The sequence below is a fragment of the Nyctereutes procyonoides genome, unplaced genomic scaffold (genome assembly GCF_905146905.1).
Source record: "Nyctereutes procyonoides isolate TBG_1078 unplaced genomic scaffold, NYPRO_anot_genome, whole genome shotgun sequence".
NCBI lineage: Eukaryota > Metazoa > Chordata > Mammalia > Carnivora > Canidae > Nyctereutes > Nyctereutes procyonoides.
In genome coordinates, this window is record NW_026575035.1 from 26,743,557 (window position 1) to 26,769,961 (window position 26,405).

Below are 26,405 nucleotides of genomic sequence, written 5' to 3' on the forward strand. Positions count from 1 at the left end.
AACTTTAGTGAGGAAAGAATGTTGAAACACTTGAGCAAATTTTCCTAGAATATTTAAAACTATGACTAAAAATAATTCTATCACTTTCAAAGACTCCATTAGAGCAAGATTCTATATAACAAAAGTGGGTGAAAAGTCATATGATAGATATATTGAACTTCAACATAACAAGCAGAATATATTGTTAGCTAGTTCCCATGGTTATAAAAATGCTGTTATAGTATTTATTTTAACTCCAAGATGATTTCCTCAATAATTCAAGTGTTATTTTACTTTTATCTTCTTATTGTCATATGCCCAATTGCCTAGTTTATGTTTTATTAAGCCAGTTTAACTAAATTTTAAAATTCATGAAATCTTTAATTCACAAAAGGATCAGGAACACTTGGGTTCAAAGCTAAGTTTTATCTAATTCTTAAAGAAGAAATTTTTCCGGCATAAAGTTATTAAAGCTTCTTCATGTCACTAAATAAAACTAAAATGAAAATGAATAATGAGTGCTGACATATGAAGAAACAAAAGACCACTGTTAATGTAAATACAGATGTAATAATTTAAATACACTATTCACATATAGAATCCTACAAATGACAAATGAAATTGTACCATGACCAAATAGGCTTTATTTCAAAACAACAAGCCTAGATAAATATCGAGGTTATTAACAACGTAACTAATTTAATCAAGTTAAACATATATAACTTATCTATTAATACATTCAGAAAGTAGATTAGAGAGAGAAAATTTTATCCTCTTCATTAGAGTCTGAAAGGACATTTGGTCAAACTAAGCTATACTTTCTAATAAAAGCTCTGAGAAAAATAGGAACAGAAGAAAATCTTGTGATATTTCTTGAATATGCCTGGCTGTTCCTTGAGCCTAATATGGTCTCTCCCTAAATATTTGCATGGCTAACATCCTTACTTCCTTTACGCCTACTTCAAAAGTCATCCCAATAAGTCCTATCTTCATCAACTTATTTAAAATTATAGCTCTCCACATATCGCTGTCCTCAGTTTCTTGTTCTGTCATCTTTCATACCTATTAGAACATTCCTACATACTCCATACTGCACTGACATATCGTGTCTAATATTCTTCTATCTCTGTACCATGAAAATGTGTGCTATGCAAGGATAACAGGCTATATATCTTGTTCACATTCAAAGAGTCTGGCATAACACATCTCATAAAAAGTCTTCATTATAGAATTTTGGGTGGGTAAACTTACTACAGTTGTTTAAAAAAGCAGCAAAAATTATCCCAGATGTTAAAACAAAGATACTATATTATTTTTTTCAAAGATACTATATTAATTAAAATCAGGTAATTGATAAAGATGCTCACTGTCTCCATTATTTTTCAAAAATATTTTATGAGTTCTAGCAAATACAGTAAAATAAGAAAATAAACCTACATGAATATTAAAATAAAACCAACTCATTATTAAAAATATAATTGTGTACTTAAAAAAATTCCCCACTAAAACACTGATTGGATTTTAAAAGATAATGTGTTAAGGTAGCTTCATAGAGGATCATTATAATGTAAATATCTTCTTCCTGTGTTAGCCATAAGAACCAGGAAAAAATATTAAAAATCTGGGGAGAAAAAGCCCATAAAATCCTTAGATTTTTCAAAGCATAGATTGCTTTAAAGTAAATTGTATTTTTTTTTTTTGAAGGATAGAAATCAAAATCTAAAGCCTTGCAAGGATATACCATATACTTGGTGAAATTTTCAGTAAGAACAAATTAGCTCAACATTTCCAGAATATCCAAAAATATTTTATGCTTAAAGAATAGCATCAGGGATTGGGAGGAATTGAGTTCTCCTTGTCTGAATATATTATTATGTTATTTAATTAAATCTGTATATTATTGATATACAAATAGACTAATCAATAGAAATCGATAAAAACTACAAAATGGATTTTAATATACTTGAACTTTTAATATATGAGAGACTTTTTAAATTTAGTGTTTAAAAGACTGATTAAAATAAGTAGTACAAACACATCTGGCTATCCTTTCAGAAGAAAATGAAATAGGACACAATTTTAAAGAACATACTAATGGTAAGTCAATGAATTAGAGTCAAATGTAAATACTACTAGCAATATAATGTAAGAAATTACGTGTAGGATTCCATGTAAAATCTAGGGGTGAAAAGAACTTGTTAAACTCAATTACAAATGCAAAACTTAAAGGACACACCTACATTTGTAAAGCCTCATATGGAGAGATAGCAATGTATTTAAATGTAAATATTGCAACAGTTTTGCCTGTTCTTCAAATTCAGCTGAATTAGTCACTTCTTTCAAATACATATGAAGACAATTGTTTTTTCCTTTTGTTTCTCTGTTTGTTTTGGTTGCAATTACTATAAGTACCTCCCACATAAGGCCCCTGTTAATTTAAGTTGACATTATTCTTTCAAAAGATCTCAAAAGGAAACTTCAAAGGTTTATATATTTGAAAAGACCAACAAATAGACAACAGCTTTCAGATTCATCATTTCATTCTTTTGCTGGAGAAAAGCACAAAGAATAGTAAGCTTGAATATTGCATCTCATTAAATACAGAAACGAAACTAGATGAGCAGGCTAAGAGGTGGCTGCAGGCTAGCTGGGGCACCAGCCATCCGTGTCCTGAAGATCACTGTCATTCCCAATGACCTGATACACACATCAATGGTTCTTTAAATACTACGTTTTCAGAGATGACAATGCAATCTAATGCAACACTGTCAAAAATCTCAGCAATAATTGAGTATGACAATATTGTATCTACTGAATACTGGCCCACATTATCTGACTAAAAATTATTATGATTTGTTAATTCATTTCTACTGAAAGTCTTAACAGTTGTATATTTAATAATCCAGTTATATAAATGAATAATGTTTTACCAAGTATGCAAGTTACATTGCTGCCCTAGATTTGTAAAATAAAGCCTCTGAAGTAAGCAAGACAAAAGTTCTTACTTTTCATTTTACAAATGAGAATCTGAAAACATTAAGTTAGGTGACTTGTTCAAATATATCAGCTAATATATGGACAGACTGACAAGTAAAATTACATGTATAAGTGAGTTCTCTTATTTTTTTTCACTGGGCCTTTTTCCAAAGAGGTTAATGGCAAATCTTAAGTAATCATTTAAAAAACATATTTGACTCTCATAGTGATTTTGAGATGACAGTCACGACCTCTCAGCTTCCACATACCCCTTATATCTAGAGTCCATTTACACTGCACAACCTCACTGCCCTAACTAATTCTGAGAAGAAGATAGATAGAAGACACAGCCCCTCTGGTATCAGGAGCCAGGATAAAATGGAGAAAGTAACTTCCCTCTAAATTAGTAAAAACTACATTTGTTTAAATTACTTTCTTGTGCATATTTTCCTCTTGGCGTTAATTAGTGTAGAGTTTAAATCAATGCAACACACATACATGGAGTGTCTATCAAATTCAAAACACCATATTTTATAAAACAGAATCTGCAGTATTAAATAAAGGTAGCAAAGCCTTTAATTCAGCAGATTATCAAACTAGTGAGAAGACAAGTATTCACAATAGATTACAAGGGGAAAGATGCTACAGGGAAGGTTTTTAAAAGTAAATATCATACGTAAATTACTCAGACCCAAATATACTTAGCATATTACGTATCACAGGATTTTTTTTCTACCCATTCTGCTAATAATATGGCTATCATTGAAGTTTGCACACTCTTCTCATTCCTTAACATGACAAGAACAAACAAAAACTGGTGCAATGTTTGCCCTCACAATGTGGAGGTCTTGGAAGTTTTGCCACCAGTTTTGCCACTGGTCATGACTCAGACATCATCATTCATATGTTAAATATGAGCAAAGTTTCAATTACCAAACCAAATGTAATCAAGTGTTTACCAAGGCCCCGAAACTTGAAATCAGACCTTTGTGTTTGAACGGCTCCCTACCTTCTTTCAACTATGGAGAGTATATTTATAAAACACAGTCACTATATATTAATAAGGTATATCATTTCAAATCTTGAGGGAAGGGAAAGAAAAGACATCTTTTACAAATAAAAATACTGTAACATTTCTTATACATGGTTATAATATATTTGAGGCAGAATAGTAAGATACAGAGCATCTTCACATTTATCTGAGAAAGTTCAGAGTGTTTTAAATTTTAAACAAAGTCTCATGAGGATGATAATATTCTATAATCATATTAGATTGAAATATCTAATGCACATACTTACTCTAAATTTTTATTAAAGCCATAGTTATATGAATGTTTAGTGTAGTGTTCTAGATTTAAGTCAAATTCTTGAAGGAAAAGAGAAATCATAATGCTTTTCCTTATTTTCATAAATTATGCATAAAATTATCTCACACAAAATGAATTGTTAAAATCTGAAAAACAGGGCAGCCCTGGTGGCTCAGCGGTTTAGCGCTGCCTTCAGCCCAGGGGGTGATCCTGGAGACTCCGGATGGATTTCCACATCGGGCTCCCTGCATGGAGCCTGCTTCTCCCTCTGCCTGTGTCTCTGCCTCTCTCTCTCTCTCTGTCTCTCATGAATAAATAAATAAAATCTTTAAAAAAATCTGAAAAACAAAGCTAAACATTATCATACCCACATTAGATTTGCAGCTGCATCATACAGTTGCTAAATATTTGTATATGCATATTATTATAACATGTTTACACAACATAGAACTAAGAAATAAATATTTTACAACCGCTTGCACTGTTTCCTGCCATACACTGTCATTTCAGCCTATTGCGTGAGTCATTTAAATATGTTATTCTAAATTTTAAACGCCATTCCCCTGTGATGCACATTGAGTACAGTATAAACACTCTGATACCATTAGCAGCATTTTTGGGGCCACCAGAGTAAGCTGTGCTGCATTTCCTTGGTAACTGGTTTGCACAGGGAGAAACACAGCTGTACTGCTTTGGGAAACCAGTGGTTTCTTTGGGTGTCTGGTAATTTCAAATACTTGAAAATAGATGTGTATGCTTCAAACGTAATATATTCAATAAATAGGGAAAAATAATCTGCCTTATATGTTGCTAAATGCATGAAGAAAAAATACATCTCTTCTATTATCTGACAATTACTTCAAATTTCAGTCTTCAAAGAACTCTATCATGCACAAAATGTTGGAGATACCACACACACAATTTTAAAAGCCATTATCAAATTGCACAGGATGCATATACTTTATGGGATACATACATGTCCTCATCTTAGTTATATGGATATTACTGATAATATATAAGAATGAACTTCAGCAAAATTATAAATTTATTGTCTTTCTCTTTTGTCATCTCGGACATCTCTCTAGTCTACTTTTCTACTTTAAACCCTACTTCTTTTCCAACAGAGTCACTAAGGACCTTCCTGACCTGAATGACAAAAATAAGGAAACAACTCTGGGAAATCTCTCTGCATCCATGCACTCTGTCACACTCACACTTCATTCCCATCCCCATTCCTCTCCAAACCACATGCGTTTTGGACTCAATCCTAAGGAACTGCCAGGAAAAGGGTAAACACATCAATGGCAATTTGCTAGACATAATTTGGTGCCAGTCTATTAGGCCCCTCAAATTCCTAAAACTGCATTTTGTCAGTGAGCATCTGGAATCATTGTGTGGCCACATAGAAATGGCTTAGCAACAAGGAATTTAAACTTTATCTGTTTAAATGAATTGACGTAAATTAATGTCAATTTCAGAACTCTATGGGCCATTCACTTAAAACACAAAACTGAAATGGTTTATGTTCTGTTAGAGATTTTAAGAAGAATGAACGTTCATTGAAGTTATGTGAGCCCGCAAATAGTACTTTCAGATGAAACAGCACATTCCACTATTGGGCTCTCCTGTGGAGTTTTTGGTGGGAACTCAGCCAGCAGTAGAAGAGCCCAAATGTATTATTGGTGGGTTGTTTCTCTTAAGTCAATTTCACTGTAAATTTCACCTCCCCTCTTAGTGGTAAAAACAAAACAAAACAAAACAAAACAAACACCACCTCTATGCCAGTGTTCTAAGAGTTAAAGAAGGAGAAAAGCAGAGAAACTTGCTGTTCAGAACACGTATCTTACTTTATCGTAGTGCTGAACCTCCCCTATGCCTTCTGGTAGGCCTGGAGCCAAATACTCACTCTTGGTGAATTTTAATTCAACTCCTGTTTTTAGCTGAACACCCTTTTTCGCTCTGATTCCTCAGTTCTGCTATGTGAATGCTTGCTAAACATTGGCTTTTGTTTCAGCTTTGTCAGACCACCTAGGATAGTTTCCATGAATGAAAATCTGCTTTCCATTTTCAAAAAAGTTACCAATGACTCTGTTTATTTTCATTAAAAAGAGATTCAGGGGATCCTGGGTGGCTCAGCGGTTTGGCACCTGCCTTTGGCCTAGAGTGTGATTCTGGAGTCACGGATCGAGGCCCGCACCGGGCTCCAGGCATGGAGCCTGCTTCTCCCTCTGCCTGTGTCTCTGCACCCCACCCTCCCATGTCTATCATGAATAAATAAATAAAAATCTTTAAAAAAAAAGTTTCAGGAGGGGAAAAATAAAAACATTTCCTTTAACTCCAAATCTCTGCTTAACATCGCACATATACCACGTGGGAAGATGTCCTTGTTTGTTCCACCTGCTCTAACAAAGTGTCATAGACTGGGTAGCTTCCAAACATAAGAAATTTATTTCTTGCAGTCTGGAGACTGGAAGTCCGATATCAGTGCGCCAATATGGTAGGCAAAGGCCCTTTCCAGGGGTGTAGACTTCTTATATTCTCACATGAGGGAAGTGGGTAGGTAGTTCATTCGGCCTCTTTTATAAGGTCACACTAATCCTGTTCACGAGGGCTCCACAGTCATGACCTAATCACTTCCCAATGCTATCACACTGGCATTAGAATTTCAACATATGAAGTCTGGGGAGACACAGACATTCAGACCAAAGCAGATTTGTCTTTTGATAAATAATCCTAAACGGGTCAAATATACTTTTTTTCTATGCCATTTCAATATCCCAAACTAGGAACCAGAGCAAGTTTTTTAAGAGTTTGTTTATATACATAAAACTGTAACTATTGAGTAAAGGTGTGATAGTATCTATAGCAGCTGTTTTATGTCTTAAAAGTAAACACATGTATAATAGGATATCTTTCTGCTTTAAAATTACCCAGAGTCATTTCCTATCCAGGTGACCACAGGTATTTGGATCTTTAACTAGATCTTGGGTTTTTCCCTTTCTAACTCTCGGATCTCTGATCCAGAGAATCATGGGTATTGCCCCAATGACCTTCAGTAGTAGCTTGTAGCATCCTGAGATGTCTCAGAATTACTTCAGAACATAGAACTCCAGAAGGCCCTTGGTAAGAACTACCCACTTGGAGAGTAATAGATGAATGCATAACTCTAGACTCATTTATTTTTTACCCCCCTAAAATTGCAGAAATAAATAAAAATTATTTATCCCCTAATGATTCTGAGTGTCCATGTGCTTACAAATTAGTCTTTCCATTTGTCCAGTGCTCCGTCTTTCTTTCTTCTTTGTTCACTTCTGTTAAACTCTCTTCGTTATGGCAGACACTGATGACATTATTGCTTCTGCCGGACACAGTGGCTGCTTCTACTGGGTACCACTTCCTTTATCACATAGTGGTAGGGAGTGTTCTGAGAGACATTTTCTTAGAGACAGCAAGGCATAATTCCTCACACTCTGATATTTTAGTCATTTTCTCCAAAACATTTTTCTTCAGGGTTTTTTTCCCTGAATCTAATAAGCTTTCTCCAGGGACACAGGCTAAGTCCATAGGAGTAATGGATACCCCCAAAAAGAAAAACTAATCTGAGTAATTATGACTACTCTCAGTATCACTTCCCAATTTTCATGATTTTTGTATATGCCTAATTTATAAATGCCATGATTTTGGCATATATCTATTCACTCATGAAAGCACAGAAATGTGTGTGGGGTGATTTTTTCCTTTTTATTCAATTTTAATGGTCTTTACTTTTTTTAAAAAAGATTTATTTATGTATTTATTCATGAGAGACACAGAGAGAGAGCGAGGCAGAGACAGAGGCAGAGGGAGAAGCAGGCTCCATGCAGGGAGCCCGATGGGGGACGCAGTCCTGGGACTACAGGATCACTCTCTGAGCTAAAGGCAGATGTTCAACCACTGAGCCACCCAGGCATCCCTGGACTTTACTTTTTAGAAAAGAAAAGCATTAGAATGCTTTAAAGTTTATAGAAAAATTATGCAAAAAGTTCCCTCCCCATCTTCTCTCACACAGAGTATCCTCTATTATTAAGATCCTACACCAGTGTATTAATTTGTTACAATTGATAAGCTCATATCGATACATTATTATTAACTAAGGCCCATAGTTAGATCCACCAGAGTTCACTATTTGCCTTCTATAGTTCTACAGGTTTAACAAAGTATGTGTTCTTTTAAAGTAATTGAACTTTTTAGCTGAAAAAGATATTAACATGGATGTATTTCAAATCTGGGACGCTGGGATCATGACCTGAGCCGAAGGCAGACACTTAACTGACTGAACCACCCAGTACCTCCACCTGGGTGATTTTAATCATTTTGAAAATTAATGTCAGTTTTGTGAAAAGTGTATGAGCTCTATAACACACATCTACCCTCATTGTTCTAACCTGGAGAGTCGTAATGACTACAGAGTCTTTGCAGAAGATGAAGAGGGACAATCAACATGTTTATTCCTCCCTCAAGAGTCACTTTGCCCCCTAGGATGACAGGTCTCCTCGTGCCTGCTGCTATGTATTCTCTATGTCCATTCCTCTAGATAAAAATTGGCTGGGACCCCCACTAAGGAATTGGTTTATCGGGGGTGGCTTTGTCTCATTATTAGCGTAGCAGCAAAATTGGGTCTTTGAGCTATATTAGAAAGCAAATAAGGATTTGATGAGACTCAGTAGCCAAGAGTGAAGTGCATGCATCTGATTAAAGTGTGGCCTGTGCTATCTATATTTATACCTAATGAAGAGACAGACCTGTGGGTTTAGCAGAGAAGGAACTCCAAACAGTTCTAATAAAAAGCTAAATATGTAGACAAGGCAGATTCCTGGTATTTTATTTCTTTCCAAAATCAAACATAGCATAAACAATATTTTGCATTTTTTTGTCTTTGCATTAAACATTTCTAAAATCAGCGGGAAATGTTAAAAGTGTAATTCTTTCACATATGGCTTTCCTTGGTGGTAGTTAATTCAAAGAAAAAGAGTCCACCATGATTAGAATTCTTAAGGAAATCATTAATAAGTTAGACCTCAAAACCCATTTCCAAACTGAGAACAAATTAAAAATTATTAGCAGTTAGGTAAAATATTATTTGTAACTCTTGTGACATTTCAATCTTTTTTGCCATGGTGTAAAATGATGTGTGTTCCCAAATCACATCCTAAATATGTTCCTTGGTAACTCAAAACCTCGTAAGCTATTCCAATGTGTAAATTACTGCTTTATTTTCAGATAATAGGATATAAACCCTTTAAAGTTATTTTCTGATTAATCTAAGTTTAAAAAATATTCATCTTATTCCAATGGAAATTCTGAATTAAGTATATCAGAACAATTACAATTCTATTAAATAAGATCTTATATTAGTTTTATCAAAATTTGTTTATATTGAATGCATGTATCATTTTAACTTGCACAATTTGAGATATTCATTCTGCTTTTATAAGAATTACACAACTTTTCAGAGTTAGGTTTAAAATTAAAAATTCGGAACGAGATAATTATTTACATTTCTAATTATCTAATATTTTCTATCAGTAAAACCATGAAAACAAAAGGCAAATGAGCCTCCTTTTTAGAACCCATAAATCTCAAACATGAAAGCAGAAATAATTTAGAAGGAAACCTCTGGAATCCTCTATCCATGCATTTGGCTTTGCCTAGTGATGAGTTATTCTATTTTGAAAGTCTTATTAGATGGAAATTTCAATTCTACTAATAGAGTCTCATTTCTATCTTGATTATAGACTCAAGATGCATTTTTTTCTACTATAGCTAGATCTTATGTCCTTTTATTTCTAGTGAGCATAAATAGACCACTGTTATATTTTGAAGACTGGGATAAGTCAACATGACCTTTCCTAATAATTTTTATATGGTCTTTTAATAAACTCCACAGAAATGACATCCTCCTAGCAATAAATTTAGAGACAAAGTTATTTGTATATTCTTTCTCAAAAAAGTTTCCATCTCAATGTATTTCATATAGATGGTACTCAGATTTTGATATGATCAATTTACCTGTTAATAAAATAGATAGATAGATAGATAGATAGATAGATAGATAGATAGATATAGATAGATAGATAGATGATACATAGATAGATGACAATCAATTTAATGTGTCTAGGGTTCAGTGGTAAGGTGAACAATAATAGAATCAATCTTAATATCAACAGTGGTAATGGATCTAGGTTTCCTTGAAAAAAAAAAAAGGTACATCAGGGACTTTTGGTATCTCCAGAGTATAAGTCATAGACTACAAAACGCAATTCACATCAAAAACAAAAAGAAACACCTACTACAATGAACAAGGAGCCCTCATTTTCAAATATCTCTGTCCCTCCAGGCATGGGTATCCAACTGGGTGTGGTAGAAGGAGCTTGAGGTGCAGACAGGCATGCATTAGGACCTTCTGTGTATGGAAGCTCTAAGGGGCAAGATGGATCTCAACAAGACACCGACCAATACTGACACAGGTAGTAACCACTGGGATTAAACAGGGAGATGAGTGTCAAATGTGAAGCAATATTATTTGATGGCACAAAATAATACCTAATTTGTCTTAATTGTCAGCTCTGTGCTAGGAGTTTCATATACATTACTACAATTTGATCTTTATACAGGTAATTAATAATTTGTTTTTACAGATGAATAAGAGAGGGACAGAACAAGTAAGCTTATTTGTCTGAAATTACAATGTTAATAAATGGTTCAGCTAGGACTTGTGTACAATTGTCCGTGAGTGGGAAAGCCCTCTCAACTGGGTACCCTGCTACCTTCCCAAGGCCTCACATGCCAAACAACACTTGGCACTCATGCTAGTATTTCTTAATGAGGAAACTTTGGAGGATTCTCCCCTTCAGCAATCTTCTTTATCCCTTGCATGGTACAAGTGCAGCCCAGAATGGACTTATTTTATGTCCACACTAGTAACATGAGAAACACACAGACACAAATGCTTCAGCAATCTAATTCTAGGCATTAGGCTAAATAATTCCTTAACAGTTCTATTGGGCACCCATAGCAGATACCGTGGGATTCCCCTTCTACATAGAGTAAGCCTTGTAACTCTGACACAGAAGTTGCAGCTATATTGTGAAAGGCATGCTAAGAGTGAAGCTAATCAGGGACCAAATACAAAATTTCTAGCAATGTCAATGAGTAATGTAGATGAATTAGAGGAAAGTTACATGCACCCACAACATACTGTCAGACCTACTCAATTTGTTTCTGACTTTGGAACTCTGTGTGAATCACTGATTTGGAATACTGAACGTGATACATCAGCATGCTATTTTAAAACCATCTATATCCTCTAAGCTTGTTGTGCCTTTTCCTGCCCATTTAAGTACATTCTTAAACATTTAATTAATATCTCAGCCCCACTGAGGTACAAGTCAGTCTAGTTGCTTAGGTAATTAGCAATGAAGACAAAAGCATCTAATCACTGTTGGAAAGTGAAAGATTGGAATTTAAGAATATTAGTGCCCATAATTCAAAGCTGATAATGTTAAGCCTCTTGAAAAAATAAGTGTATCATGAAGAGCCACATATAATTTGCATTACAATCCTAAATTCCTTTCCTTTGAAGCAGAATGAACAGCATTAGGAAGTGGCATTACAAAAAAAAAAAAAAAAAAGGAAGTGGCATTACTAGCACAAGCTAATCTTTCATGCCACACTAATCTGTCTAATCAAAACTACAGCACAGCTTGTGTGAGCATGCTGTCTGCCTCGGAAGGACCAACTGCTAACACAACTCCATCTAACAGCATGTGCTTTTAAAAGAGAATGCACTTATTTTTGCTTTCTGTACAATGAGTTTAAAATCAACTTACGTTTTTGAGAAAAGACTAAAGTTAAAAATATCTTTGCTTACATGGCTATCTTTAACATTTGTGACTGTGACCGAATCTGCAGTGCTGTGTGCCGTTCTCTCATTTTTCTAAAACCTGTTCAAAAACACTGATTTTTCTGTACATATTTGTAGTAAACTCAAGGCCTGAAACACATATTTTATAGGATGTTCACCGCAGAGTGGCAACACAGTAACCCAAGTAAGATTTTGGAGAAGAACAAAACAAGTGATGAATACTAACAAACTGGATCAGTTAGTCCAAGCATGCAAGATTGAGAACCCTCCTGTATCACTACTTGTGGAACTGTGGTTTCTCACAGACACTTCACAGGTGCCTTGCTGAGGATTGAAATACACAAACGTATCAGAATAGTTTTCTCTAAATAGCTTTTAACAGAGGAGCAATGTATTCAAATGCAATCCTTGAACATAAACTTTTAGACATAATTTCTCCTCTATCCCTTCTTATGTGAGCCACTACAGAAATTCACGGAAGGCTCTTTAAATCTTATTTAATCAACCATGACAAATGTTTCCCAAATGCCTAATGCAGTCCTAATCTTTTAGTTCCACGTTTTATGTCTTCTAACCATCCCCATCAGAAGCCCTTCCACTTTCCAGCTTCTCCCAAAGTGTGGTTTATAGGCCACCTACAATGGAACCACTTGGACCTGATTGTTAAAATCTGAATTCCTGGGCCCACCTAAACTGACTGAATCAGAACATATGAGGCTGGGCCTTCAGATCTGCATATTTATCGACACCCAAAAATACATACATGCATACATACATACAGAACACAACAACACAAAAACAAAAAATTGATGACCATTCTGCCCCGTGCTAATTCAGGATGCCTTGAGATTAAACTCCTTTAAATTTTTCTCTTTCTCTTTCTCTTTCTTTCTCTTTCTTCTCTTTCTTTCTCTTTCTCTTTCTCTTTCTCTTTCTCTTTCTCTTTCTCTTCTCTTTCTCTTTCTTTCTTTCTTCCTCTCTCTCTCTCTTTCATACACACATACTTTCTATGCTCTTCCAGTTGACTCTGCTACTGGGTAAGACTTTGCAAACAAAAATTCTATTATGTATAAGATTTTATTCATTTTTTTTCAGATTTTATTTATTTGAGAGACAGAGAGCACAAGCAGAGGGAGTGGCAGAGGGAGAGGAGGAAGCAGACTCCCTGCTGAACAGGGAGCCCAACATGGGGCTCCAATCCCAGACTTTGGGATCATGACCTGAACTTAATGTAGATGTTTAATGAATTGAGCCCCCCAGGCACCTCATATTATTTATATGCTTTTAAACATTTGCAAGGAGTTAGAGGTGTATTTCACCTAGAGATATATTTAGTGGACATTGAGGGTTGCTTATTATGTTTTTTCCAGTTCTTCTATTAATCCCTGCCAAAGTATTTTTTTGAATTACATTTTGTCCTGGATACTTACTACTCACAGACCTGTTTCTAATATGAAACACACATGCGGGCACCAATGAAGAGATCATCTGAAAATCTGATTAGCACACTGGACCAATGTCACATCTACCTAAGGAGTAAGTTAAACAGTGTTTAGCAATGCAGTAGATCCTTATTTGCACATGGGGAAAATTATGATATTAAGAAAAAGTAAAGAAAACTCACCACTTCTTCATGTCTGCATTTTCTCACATTGATTCCATTTATCTGCAGTGAAAAGAAAATTATGGTTTCATGTGGAATACTGTGAATTGAATTTATGTTTTGGTTGCACATAGAAAATAAGGGTAAAATGTATACCTGTAGAATTGCATCTCCTATAAAAAGCAGTCCTGAAAGTTCCGCTGTGAAGGAAGAAAGGCAATGATTATGCATTGACTATTTTCTTCATACAGATGAAAGGGTTTTATAATTAAGTAAAATAAAAATTGATACAAGGGAAATATTAAATGTTTTATACAGATAGCATCTTAAAAGATCCACAAGTAATAGGAATGCAAAAGCAACTGTATGATTCTGCCCAAATATTGGAACACCTATTTCCATTTAATCAGCTCACTTCAAATCTTACAGTTGCCCAAAACTTGTTACTCTTCTTGATGGACTACAAAAGTTTCTCATGTACTTATAATATTAAAGTATCTGTGAGATAGTTTCTATCTAGACATTAATCCATCAGCTATGAGATCAACTCTGAGTTTCTTTTTAAACATTAGATTTTCTTACTGATTTCAGTCATTGAAACAGTTGTTTTACATCTTTGGATGAAATATCATGGCAGATTAAGTTAAACTGCATATAAGAAATGAAAAAAAATGTGTGTTTCAGGAACTGCCTTATTTGTTATCATTAAATTTGTCTATATGTTTGCTTGTTTAATGAAACAATTAATTAGCTATGCAGTCCCTAATTTATACATAGTCACATGCTCTCATCTTTCATCTATGCTTTCCTGTGAGAGAAACGTTTCTCTGGAGTAATAAACGGATGGCCTCAGCAATCTGACTTGGCCACTTACTCTCTGGTCATGGGGATCCTGGAGCTAGTCAATCACATACTAATTCTTACTAACCAATTCTTCAGTAAGAATGGCTTACAAAGGAATAGTTACCATGTAATTCTCTTAACACTTTACCTCTTTGCTCCTTGGAGATTTTTGAAATGACAACTGGAATATTATGTTCTGCTCCCCCCTAAAAAGAGAAAATCATATATTGTGCTTTTTAATTGCAAAAAATAAAAATACAGCTTTTAATTAGGAAACAATATATGCCATGAATAATATGTTAATGGACACCAGCTATAATTTAAATAAACTCATGGAATTTCTCCACTCAGCAGATAGGGCTCCCAAAAAACTTATCTACCAGGGATCCTTGGGTGGCTCAGTGGTTTAGCGTCTGCCTTTAGCCCAGGGCATGACCCTGGAGTCCCAGGATTGAGTCCCACATCAGGCTCCCTGCATGGAGCCTGCTTCTCCCTCTGCCTGTGTCTCTGCCTCTCTCTCTCTATCTCTCTGTGTCTTTCATGAATAATAATAATAAAAAAAAGTATCTACCAGTTTAGAATTTCACTGTGCATCTAGTAATTAATAACAGTTGATTTTGAGAGTTTTTGTTTTTAAATAAAGATTGGAAATGCCTTAAATAGGCATTCTTTTCAATGTGTAGCATGCTGTCCATTGTAGAAATTCTTATTTAGAGTCCTAAATACCAGATAATTTTGTATTTCCATTAACTAGCAAAGTTGTTCTATGGTGGTGACCAAGCACAGATCCTTTGATATGCTAAGTGAACTTTACTTGCACAAAAAAATGAGAGTGTGCATGTGCATGATGAAAAAGGAATCATCCACAAATCTTTAATTAAAATTAGATTCCTTTGTATGAAAGCACATACAACATAATTAACAGAATAAAATAAACTGACAAAAACATTGTAGTAATTCTTAATCTAATTGACCAAATGAGATATGAAAAAATGAAAAATAAGTAAGTGAAACATATGGAAGCAAATAAAATAAATTGCTGAAATAAGTGCATAAAAATTCTCTTTTGATATTGTAGAGTTGAGAGGTTTGAAAACAGTAATTGAAAAATCAAATAAATGCATTAAAGAATAAAACATCTGGGTTTCTGGGTGGCTTAGTCTGTTGTGTTTACCTTTAGCTGAAGTCAGGATCCTGGGATCCTGTAATGGAGCTCTGCATTTGGCTCCCTGCTCAGGGGGGAGTCTGCTTCTCCCTGTCCCTCTGCACCCCTCGCTCCATGATCTTCACTCTCTCTTTCTCACTCTTTCCCTCACATAAATAAAATCTTTCAAAAATTATTAAAAATAAAAATAAAAAGAATAAAATGTCATGCATAAAAGAAGTATAGCACTGTTAACATAGGATAGTTGAAAAGACAATCTAAAATTCCACTGGGTTTCTCTATCTTCATAACAAAAGTTATTTTAGAACTGTATTTTTTCCATGAATATCAATTTTTAACGGTGAATTATCACTATATTTAAATATAAGGTGATCAATAGTTTTTGAGAAAAGTAGTAATATTCAACTTTTTCTTGGCAAATAGTCCTTTGCACTTCTAGAATATTAGAGACATGATAAATAAAATATTGAAAACTATCTTAGATTGAAATTCAAACACACTGCTACCAACAAAATATTCATCTACCTACCCTCACTAGCTCTGTGGTCTCTGGCCTTAGCCACATGGCTTCTAATTCTGCTTTGCCTTTCGGTCAGCATGTTCATAACAAGCACAAATTCTAAAATGACTTCTCATCTAATCAAAAGATAGTAATTTGTGACTGATAGTATCATTGAAATGAGTGCTTATTTAGCACACAATAAATACAAGTCAGCTATTATTCTATAAAGTCTGTTGATGAAGATTTATGAATAAAATAATATGGCATTAGGGTAGTAAATAATCTTAGCACTAATCCATTCTAAGACTGAATATTTACTACTTAGAGTTTTAAGTTCCCAATTCTCTTTTTCTGTTCTATTCTTTCTTTACCATTATACTTATCAGCTTCCAATCTCCTCTTATCTCTACTCATTTCTTATACTTATTATTTGCTTTCATTCTCCTTCCACCACTCGTATCTAGAATGCAAGTTCCAATAGGGCATTAAATTTTTCTGGTAGTTTGTTTCATATGTTGGTGTAAACTCAGTGAATGGAATAATGTGTTTCTTTTTTATATTTGAAATGTTTGTTGATGAATGAGTGAATAGAATAAATGAAGTCAAATATAAGTCAAAAGCTTTCCCAGGCCCAAGATAGCCCCATTCTTTAAAACACATTGCAGAATGAGGGGTACCTGGGTGGCTCAGTCAGTTAAGTATCTGCCTTTGGCTCAGGTCATGATCTCAGGGTCCTGGGATGAAGCCTAACATTGGGTTCCCTGCTCAGCAGGGAGTTTGTGTCTCCCTCTCCCTCTTCCTCTCCCTCTGCCCCTCTCTCTGCTCATGCTCTCTTTCTCTCTCAAATAAATAAATAAAATCTTAAAAAAAATTGCAAAATGATTTTAAGTAGAAGCTAAGAATGTATAATGAAATTAAATGCCCATGGTTACAGTTAGTTTCTAGAGATATTTGGAAATTGAAAAGGATTTTAGGAATACATCTCCATTTCTTAGAAGAAAGAACTAGTTAACTGAGATGAATCATCCACCAATGAAGTTTTAGGTGGCATAAAAAGAAGAAACAAATTCATCCAGATATTATATGGTTCAGATATTTTGGGACAGAAAGTGTTGTTTATGTCACTCTTGTCTGTATGGCTGTCATCAGCTGTTTTCACTTTTCACAGTTTTCTCTCCTTTAACTACTTATCCAAAGATTTTCTTAGTGCTCAGACTTTTCATGCCAGTTACCATGGTACTACAGTGGGAAAACTCTCCCTGGGATCTGTCTAGAGAAAAACACTGTTGAAATAGCAATTTCTGAAGGCCAACTCAGTAACTCCTCCCTCAAGACCAGAGTGCTGGAACTATGTTTAAAGGACAGGATAAAACTAACTCCTATTTTTTCAACATTTTTTTTGTATGTAAAATTTCTCCTGATATTTGAATGGTTTGAGTCCAAAGGTGGTTTCTTTATTTTGTTTTTGTTGTTGTTGTTTTGTTTTGTTTTGTTTTTGTTTTGAATCAGACATTAGGGGCTTTGAAAGAATTCCTAAACTAACTGCAGAAAATTACTTTATTTAATTAATTAGCAAATTTTCAGGAGACAAAATTGGAACTTAAACTTACTGTACCTTAATATACTAGATGAATTGTGAGAGCAGTCCAGCTCTACTAAAGTTAATTAGATTTAGTTCTGTACCTAAATGGGTAAATGTAAGGTTCTCCAGTCAAGAATCACATAATGCAACTCATCTTGTTTAAAACAGGTGATAGGCTTCCTATTACAGGTGGAAAAAAAACCCCAATCCTCAGCAGGCTGTCTGGTGACTTCAGCCTTCTCTCCATCTTCATCCAGGAACTTTGTCACTCTGAGCACCACAGGGCAGCATTATACACTATTCCTTCTGCCTGGATGTTTTTGTTTTTGTTTTTTGTTTTTCTTTTACTGTTAACCCGGTAAACTCTTACTCAAATTCAGAATTTCAGCTAAAGGACCCCATTCATCAGTGTCTCCTTACTTGATATAATTCACTTCTGTAACACTGGATCCAGGTTATTATTTACATTTATTTACCTCACAATTTGATCAATGTCGACTTTCCCACTGGATTGTAAAGAGCAGGAGGTCGAGGCAGACCTTCCTTTACTGGCTTCGCCCCAACTCACCCTTAGACCAGCCAGGGTGCAGACTTGTGCTCCAGGTTTAGAGAATAAATGAATTAACTGAGCTTTGTTGCTCCAGTATAAAATCAAGACTAGGGAAAGTGAGGCAATATTCTACGGTGCATCCCAAAAATTATTAAAATAGTTACCATTCAATGCAAAATTAAGTTTAAAACTAGTCTTACAGGAACCAGGATATAACTTCCCATCTAATACATTTTAAGTAGGCCTCTATAGAAAGAATTTACCAGTATAACTAAAATTCTGCCAAATCCAACCCAGAATGTTTTTAGAGCATTGGAAGTCTTAACCGAATAAATATTTTGGATCCAATATTGTCATTATTCTGGTTAATCAATTAATCAATTATATTCTAGCCTCTGGGGGGAAAAGATACATAAACCCCACCATTATATATCTATTTAGAACAAGGAAAATATTTGTAAACAGATAATAACAGCACAGTAATTAAGGTCAAGAGCCTAATGAACAAGCATGGAAGAAACACCTAAAATAATATGATCTGAAAGGACATGGGAAAATATGCTCTATTTGAGTGCCATGCCTACCTGCTAATATCACTTAGTTTGATTTTGGCAGAAATGTAATGGTATGTGTCCATATTGTCTCTGGTGGAAACAGAAGAATGAGAATCAAAAAAAAAGAACAGGGAAGAGAATGAGAAGAAATGTATATAAATGTGGGCATACTTATATCACCCACTAATAAATTAAAAGGTAGAAATTTATTATAGCTGTTATGAAGACATATATTTTTATTTGGTAAATTTGATACAATCAATACCAACTCCTTCATATTAAATTGCTTACTTGATCCTGGACTTACTGATCCTTTTAGTTTAGTTTTGAATAAACCAGAATGTAGATAATTTAGAAAGGAAACATTATTTGTGTTCCCAAGTATAGAGTTTAGAGATAATTTAGTTTGGTTTCTATAGCTACAGAGCATAGTTATTAAGAGTAAGGACTACATCATTTGCTTTATGTGAGGTTAGGCCCAGCTCTGCCAAGTACAGCAATGAGTAAATTACTCAACCTCTTAATACTTGACTGCACTGTCTATAGAGGGATAGCAATAGTTACCTACTTTGCTGGATACTAAAGGGCAAATGAAACTGAATATAAAGCATTTAGCATCTGTCACTTAAAGAGCAGTTAGTTAATATATACTTGCAATATTGTTTATAAGTGATAAGGTTTTAATAATAATTATAATTTCATTCTTGATTGCTGCAAAGTTAAAGCTTTCATATAAAAATCATTTTTGAGGTGATCCCTGGGTGGCGCAGTGGTTTCGTGCCTGCCTTTGGCCCAGGGCGCAATCCTGGAGTCCTGGAATTGAGTCCCGCGTTGGGCTCCTGGCGTGGAACCTGAACCCTCTGCCTTTCTCTCTCTCGCTCTCTATGTCTATCATAAATAAATAAAAATAAATCTTTAAAAAAAATCACTTTTGATTACAAATATTTCCTTAATGGACAGAGATGACATAGCCTTGTCTGTTGGAAAATAACTCCATAGAACCTTTTCCAGTAATAATAATTGGCACCCTTTCTCTAAAGGTGATTTGTTAACTGACAATCACCAGAGGTATGATTTAATAATATGCAAATGTATAATATTGTATTTTCAAAGATATGGAAGATAAATAAGATAGTGACTCACTTTAAGGTAATTATCCATATGGTGGATTTTCATAAGAATGAGGCAAAAATAGAAGAATATTGGGACCTATGATGCAAAACTTCAGTGATTATTGGGGAATGTAGGTGTAGGAGACCATTAACTTATTTTTTGAAACAGTTAAGTATCAAGATAGTCCACACAAGAGGGATAAGCACTTGAACGAAAGGTTCTACCAGAAAGCCAGAAGCCTGGTGAGGTGTGAGGGAAAGGGGGCTGGAACTAAAAAGCTGGGACAGAAAAGACCATAGGAATTTAGGAACTCTGGAAAACTAGACAAGGGTGCAGATTGGAATGTCCTGTAGGAACAGTGAGAATATACATTAGCTAGCCTGATGAATCTGAGACCGTCAAGGTGTAAAAATCAAACACAAAGGGAGACCAGCTTTGAAAATTCTCTGATCAGACAAAACCACCTGAGTCATACAAACAAAGCTACAGTTAGCTTATTTTGCAAGGCTAGCCTGACCCAAGTCATTTCTTGTTTATGCCTCTAGAAATCATAAGAAAAACTTGAATTATTTCCAAGGTTGATATGAGGTAACCAATAAAAAATTCCTTATCATTTAAGAAAATTGTGATATTATAACCAATCCCTGTGAGGAATAAACAGTCCCTACCCTCCCACATACACATTGCTTTATAACAATATACCCTGAGCCTCGTTCCATGTTTTGGTTTGACCGCTCTTGCTTTGCAAACTGTCTTTTTGGTCTCTTGACAATTAAGTTTTACTAATTACTACTTCGAGGATTCATTGTTTTTACTTCTTTAATTTCTGAAATTTTCATGAAAAGAAACACTTTCAGTCTGGGGACAGAGAAGATTATGTGATTATAAATGAAAGGGTTAGTGATCCTTTTGTTCAGTTTTTGGAGAATGATCTTTTGGATATTTAAAAATATAAAGAAGAGGTTGACATTTTATTGAGTGCTAAAAACAAAAAGTGATATAAGGGAAAAAACACACAAAGACTTCTGAAGAATGTTTAAATAGAGGAAGATTGAATAATTATAAAAGCCAGGGAGAATTGCAAAAAGTGCCAAAAAAAGATCAAAGTTATAGCAGATGCAATAAGTGTTCTAAAAAGTAACACAATGAAAAAAAATAACACAACGGCAAAAATAGCTTGAATGAGCAAGGATTTCTGGAAGACAGCACAGGAATGAGCACAATGCATAAAACCCTAGCAGTGGTTCATGACTAAGTTTCTGATCAGAAAGTATGGGCATCATTTCTATTTTGAGGTTCTGGAGTAGAGGCTTGTAGAGAAGTGCCATTTAAGACAACATGGGGCAGGGCCAGCTATAAAGGTGTATATGCCATGCCTCCAAATTTCATCTCATTGCACCCTGGCTCAGTTACCAATTTGCTCCTACTCGATTTACTCTGGAGTGAGAAAATAACTGTAACATGGACAACAAAGCAGGAACAAGCCAGGACCCAGGGATGCGGACACTCCTCAAAGGTTAAAAAGAATCTCTTTCATTTTTAGGAGCTGAAGACAAATGTTTAGCACAAGTCTGTCAAGTGCCCACAGATCCGTGGTTCTGCATTGTGGGTTTTTTTTTTTTTTTTTTTTTTTGCTGTCATGTAGGATTAACATGGTTATACAGATAATTTTGGTCTCTACTTTTTCACAGTAAAACACTTTTGTTATTGGGCACCTGGGTGGCTTAGTTGGTTAAGTGACTGACTCTTGGTTTCTGCTCAGTCATGATCTCAGGGTGAGGAGATGAAGCCCAGGGTGGGGTTCTATACTCAGCAGGCAATCTGCTTGAGCTTCTCTCTCTCTCTCTCTGCCCCTCTCCCCACTCATGCTCTCTCTCTTTCTTTAAAACAAATAAATAAATCTTTAAAAAAGCACTCATGAAAAAATGGAATTTTAGGAATCTAAAAAAATAATTTATCTCTGGAGATATATCTGATTTGTATATTAAATATCAATGTAATTGATGCCAAAGCTCTTTTTTGGGTAACTGTGTTCCACATTGAGGGTCTAGTATCTTTGGATATGATTTAAAATAATTGTGACTTTTCAAAGAGAGTCTCAGACTTTATAAGAAGTGCTAGTAATGCAAACCAAAAATTTTCTTAAGATGAATAAAACAAAACTATAATAAAAGGGGAAATAATGTTTGAAAAGAAAATAAGTTAAAATTGACATAAAGTATATTTTAAAAGATTTATATCTAATACATTTATGTTTTTCTCTTCTTCCTTAGAATTTCAGGAAATTTAGAGATGGATACATTCCATAATGTGCACTACCTCAGACATATGACCACCCCAACCTCTAAGCCACCTGTGACTAATACACACAATTTTGTCCCAGAACTTTTAACATTGTCTCAACAATAAGGTAGAGAAAATAAAAGGAGGTAAAGGCTCACTTTTATTTCACCACCTTTATAGGGGACTCTGCCTGGAGAGCATTGGGGAACAAGAACATTTTACATGGACACATGACATCAAGGGTTAAAGGACACTGGCAGCTTCAGGGATGTCACACTGCCCACAGTCTACAGCCACTGGGGTACATTAATAAATCAATCATAAGACTACATGTTATATAAGAAGCCTCTCTGTGACATTGTTCACCAACTTTGTAGCACAGACTACCACACGAGAAAACCAAGGAGTTGCCACTATGCGTGATGGTGACAGGGGCCTGAAAGGCCTGGGAGCCAAGATTTGTCAGGAGCACAGGGCATGGCCAATTGGCTTTGACTTGTAACAGCACATGCTGGAGTGTTTTAGTGTTATCTGACCAAAAAAAAAAAAAAATACATTTTGTTACCCTTTAATTGAGTTTCTACAAATAATTTTTTAGAAGGTAAAATTGAAATAACATGACCATATGTTCTTAGTACAATGAAATTCAGGAGCACCTGTAAGAGTTTTACTACATCGTTTAATGCCTCTTTAATTGTCCAACATGCATTCTTCTTTCTGTTATCTCCAGTTGAGATATTCCAGGTTTAAGTCAATAATTCTCACTGCAAAATCTCCAGTGTGTGTGAGCACTGGTTACTTAACTGAAGCAAATAAGGATAAGATATATGATTATATATTTATGTAAGTAATTATATTATTGTCACAAATTGTTCCAGCAATAAGTACACAAACAAATAAATACACAAGAAAAATAAATAAATGGTCAACATTAAAATATTAATTCTGCATAGGCTAAAACAATTTCTTAAACTGTTCACTATGTATATAGTATATATATATATACACATACACATACATATAACATGATACATATATATAACATGACATATATATGTACACACATTAACAGAATCAAAGACAGTTTAAAAATTAAAAAGCAAATATCAGAGATAAGTACTGAGAAAAGCAAAGTGGAAAACCCTAAAAGGAAAATTTTCAAATGATTGGATAATATTCTAAGTATAAGTATTAATTTTTGTATTTCTGGTTAGTACGTTATAAGAATTGTAACATAATTGCCTTTTTTTGGTCATAATATATGGCACATATTGCAATTCAAATACTGCTTCTTATGTTTAATATTATGAATGGAAACTACACATTGATTTGATAGAAAATTATTTATTTTTGTGTAAGAGTTTGGATTGGAGTAATGAAAATATTAAATAGTCATAATTCATTTGGCTAAATTCTTGATGTTTTAAAAACTGTCTAGGTTAAAATTGTGTCATCTTAGTAAAAATAAATTATATTGGATTATTGAGTTTAAATTATAAATGAAAATAGAAAAGATAGAAAAGACTATTTCCATTTTGCACAAAACTAGTGTAGCTCCACCATCAGAAATAGAGTCAAAGGTGTTTGTGTGACTTAGTTAAGTGATGGACTCTTGGTTTTGGCTCTGGTCATGATCTCCAAATGTGTAGTAGTAAATGGAGTCCCATGTTGGGCTCCCTGCTTAGTGGGCGGGAGAATGTCTGCTTCTCTCCCACCCCGCACCATTATTCACTGTCTGAAATAAATAAATAAATCTTTACAAAAGTAAGAGACAAAGAAAGAAGAAAGAGAGAAGAAAGAGAGAAAAAGAAAGAAAGCAAGAGAGAAAAAGAAAGAAGAAAGAAAGAAAAGAAAAAGAAAAAGAAAAGAAAAAGAAAAAGAAAAAGAAAGAAAAGAAAAAGAAAAAGAAAAAGAAAAGAAAAAGAAAAAGAAAAAGAAAAAGAAAAAGAAAAAGAAAAAAAAGAAAGAAATTGAATTAGGTCTGGTGGGTGAAAGTGCTTATCTCAAATGAAACCAGCTCTCTAGATTGGGTTTTATTCACACTTAGCGTTTGTTCTCTCTTATGGACTTTTTACTATCTTCCATGGTATCTTTTTTTTTTAAATTTTATTTGTTTATTCATGAGAGACACACACACACAGACACAGAGAGAGAGAGAGGCAGGGACACAGGCAGAGGGAGAAGCAGGCTCCCTGCAGGGAGCCGGACGTGGGACTCGATCTGGGGTCTCTAGGATCAGGCCCTGGGCGTGACATTAGCTGCTAAACCGCTGAGCCACCCAAATGTCCCTCTTCCGTGGTACCCTTAAAGCCTCCAAACAGTCCCAATAAATATCAGAGCAAAAACAAAACTCATTTCCACATTCTATAACTTGGTCTACAGATCTCCCTGGTTTTAGCTGATGGTAGATAAAGGAAAGTTAAATATATGTTTTAAAACTAACATTTCATGTGGTAATATTCTTATCACTTAACAACACAATGCTATTCCACACTGGTATATTTTTCTGAGTCATTTTCATAATGTCAGCCAGAACTGGTAGTCAAAATTTAGAGTTCCACTTTCCAAGCATATATAAACTGAGCTATGTTAAATTTCATGATATAATTTCATGATATACCTGAGATGTATGATTTTCATGATACACAGGCAAAATACCTAACCCAATGGTCAAGATAAAGTTAAATTTCATTTACCTATGCAGAGATGTAGGTTTCTAAAGGGTTTTAAAGACATTGAGTTAACTTTTCCAATATTTATATAAGTTCTCATCCTTTTAAAATTTATTTTGTTTCAGTGACGATAACTTGCAGGTGTGGTACATCTTTACTAGTCAACCATATACAGGGAAAATTGCCTTTAAAATTTAATAATAAATGGAAGTGACCATTTCCAGTACGGTCATTTTTAAAATAAATCAGATGCTAAAATTCTGTTCATTATATATACTTGGCATTGTGCCATGGCTGGTTTCCAAAAAAAAAAAAAAAAAAGGAAAACTAAACAAAAGAAAAAGATGAATAAAACCCACCTAATACTGAACTATTATTAGTGTAAAGCTTGTTCTTTTCCATTCACTGAGGGGACAGGAGTTCCTACTCTGGCTGGATAGAGGAAGACATGCATACTATAATACTATATCTGATATTTTAGATGACACCCGATGGAGAAAATTATTAACTTATATTCAATGCCAGGTAAAATTCCAAATATGAGAACCTACCTAATGTGTATCTCACTCCAAATATTGAGGAGTTTGCTATTGCCATTCTTATCTAACTATTAAGCAGCAAAAAATCAAAATACACAAAAATGCAGGCAATATAGCATGGCCTTTAAGGATAGACTGGAAAGACAGGCTACCTTTATGCTTAATCCAAATCCTCCTACAGTTTGTCTTCTAATGGTCACCGTTCTTTCCTGAAAGACAGGATTTTAAAAGTGGTTAGCATTTCCTAATACTATACTTACATGCCGTTTTCCTCCTCTGGGTTCTGTTTTTGTTCCTTAAAGAAGAAATATTTTGTGACAGCATACTGGTTCTGGTTCTTGAAATAAACAGAGTATTTTGTAATTCTCAAAGCAAAGGATACTTTATTTGTCAAGATAAAAGGGACTGTACTGTTATTAAACTGAATTCCCCCAAATTAGGTTACTTTCAATGCTCTTTGGACATATTTTGGAATTTTAATTTTTAAGCCTCTTCTCATTTTCATATATATATTCTTGTTGTCTAAGAAATGACAAGTTTGGGTTACATAAAAATAACTCAATGTTGATGGTAAATATTATCTTTGTCAAGCAAGGTCATCAACATCACTATTGAGTCATCTTGCTTGCGGAAATTTGAGAGCTGAGCTGGGAGGCTGCCATTCCCAGCACATCAATGATTCTTGTGTGTGTCTAGGATTGAAAACTCTGGATAAGCCAGATTCAAAATGATTGCTTTTTGAAAAAGGAATGGATTCTACACCTAACTAATAATGACACTGGAATCATCAATTTTCAAAATCAATTCTATTTTTCCTTCCACAATGGAAACAAT

At 34.5% G+C, this 26,405-nt stretch overlaps 1 protein-coding gene across 1 annotated transcript in view; it reads right to left on the reverse strand.

The window, feature by feature from the left end:
• The window catches only part of SNTG1 (syntrophin gamma 1), a 732,034-nt gene that overhangs the window by 193,489 nt on the left and 512,140 nt on the right, over positions 1 to 26,405 (reverse strand). Inside the window, exons 4-7 of the mRNA XM_055318336.1 lie at positions 25,724 to 25,780; positions 14,760 to 14,817; positions 13,925 to 13,968; positions 13,790 to 13,831 (exon numbers count right to left, since the gene is read on the reverse strand). Coding sequence (XP_055174311.1) covers positions 13,790 to 13,831; positions 13,925 to 13,968; positions 14,760 to 14,817; positions 25,724 to 25,780 — 201 coding nt within the window. The remainder of the gene's footprint in view (positions 1 to 13,789; positions 13,832 to 13,924; positions 13,969 to 14,759; positions 14,818 to 25,723; positions 25,781 to 26,405) is intronic.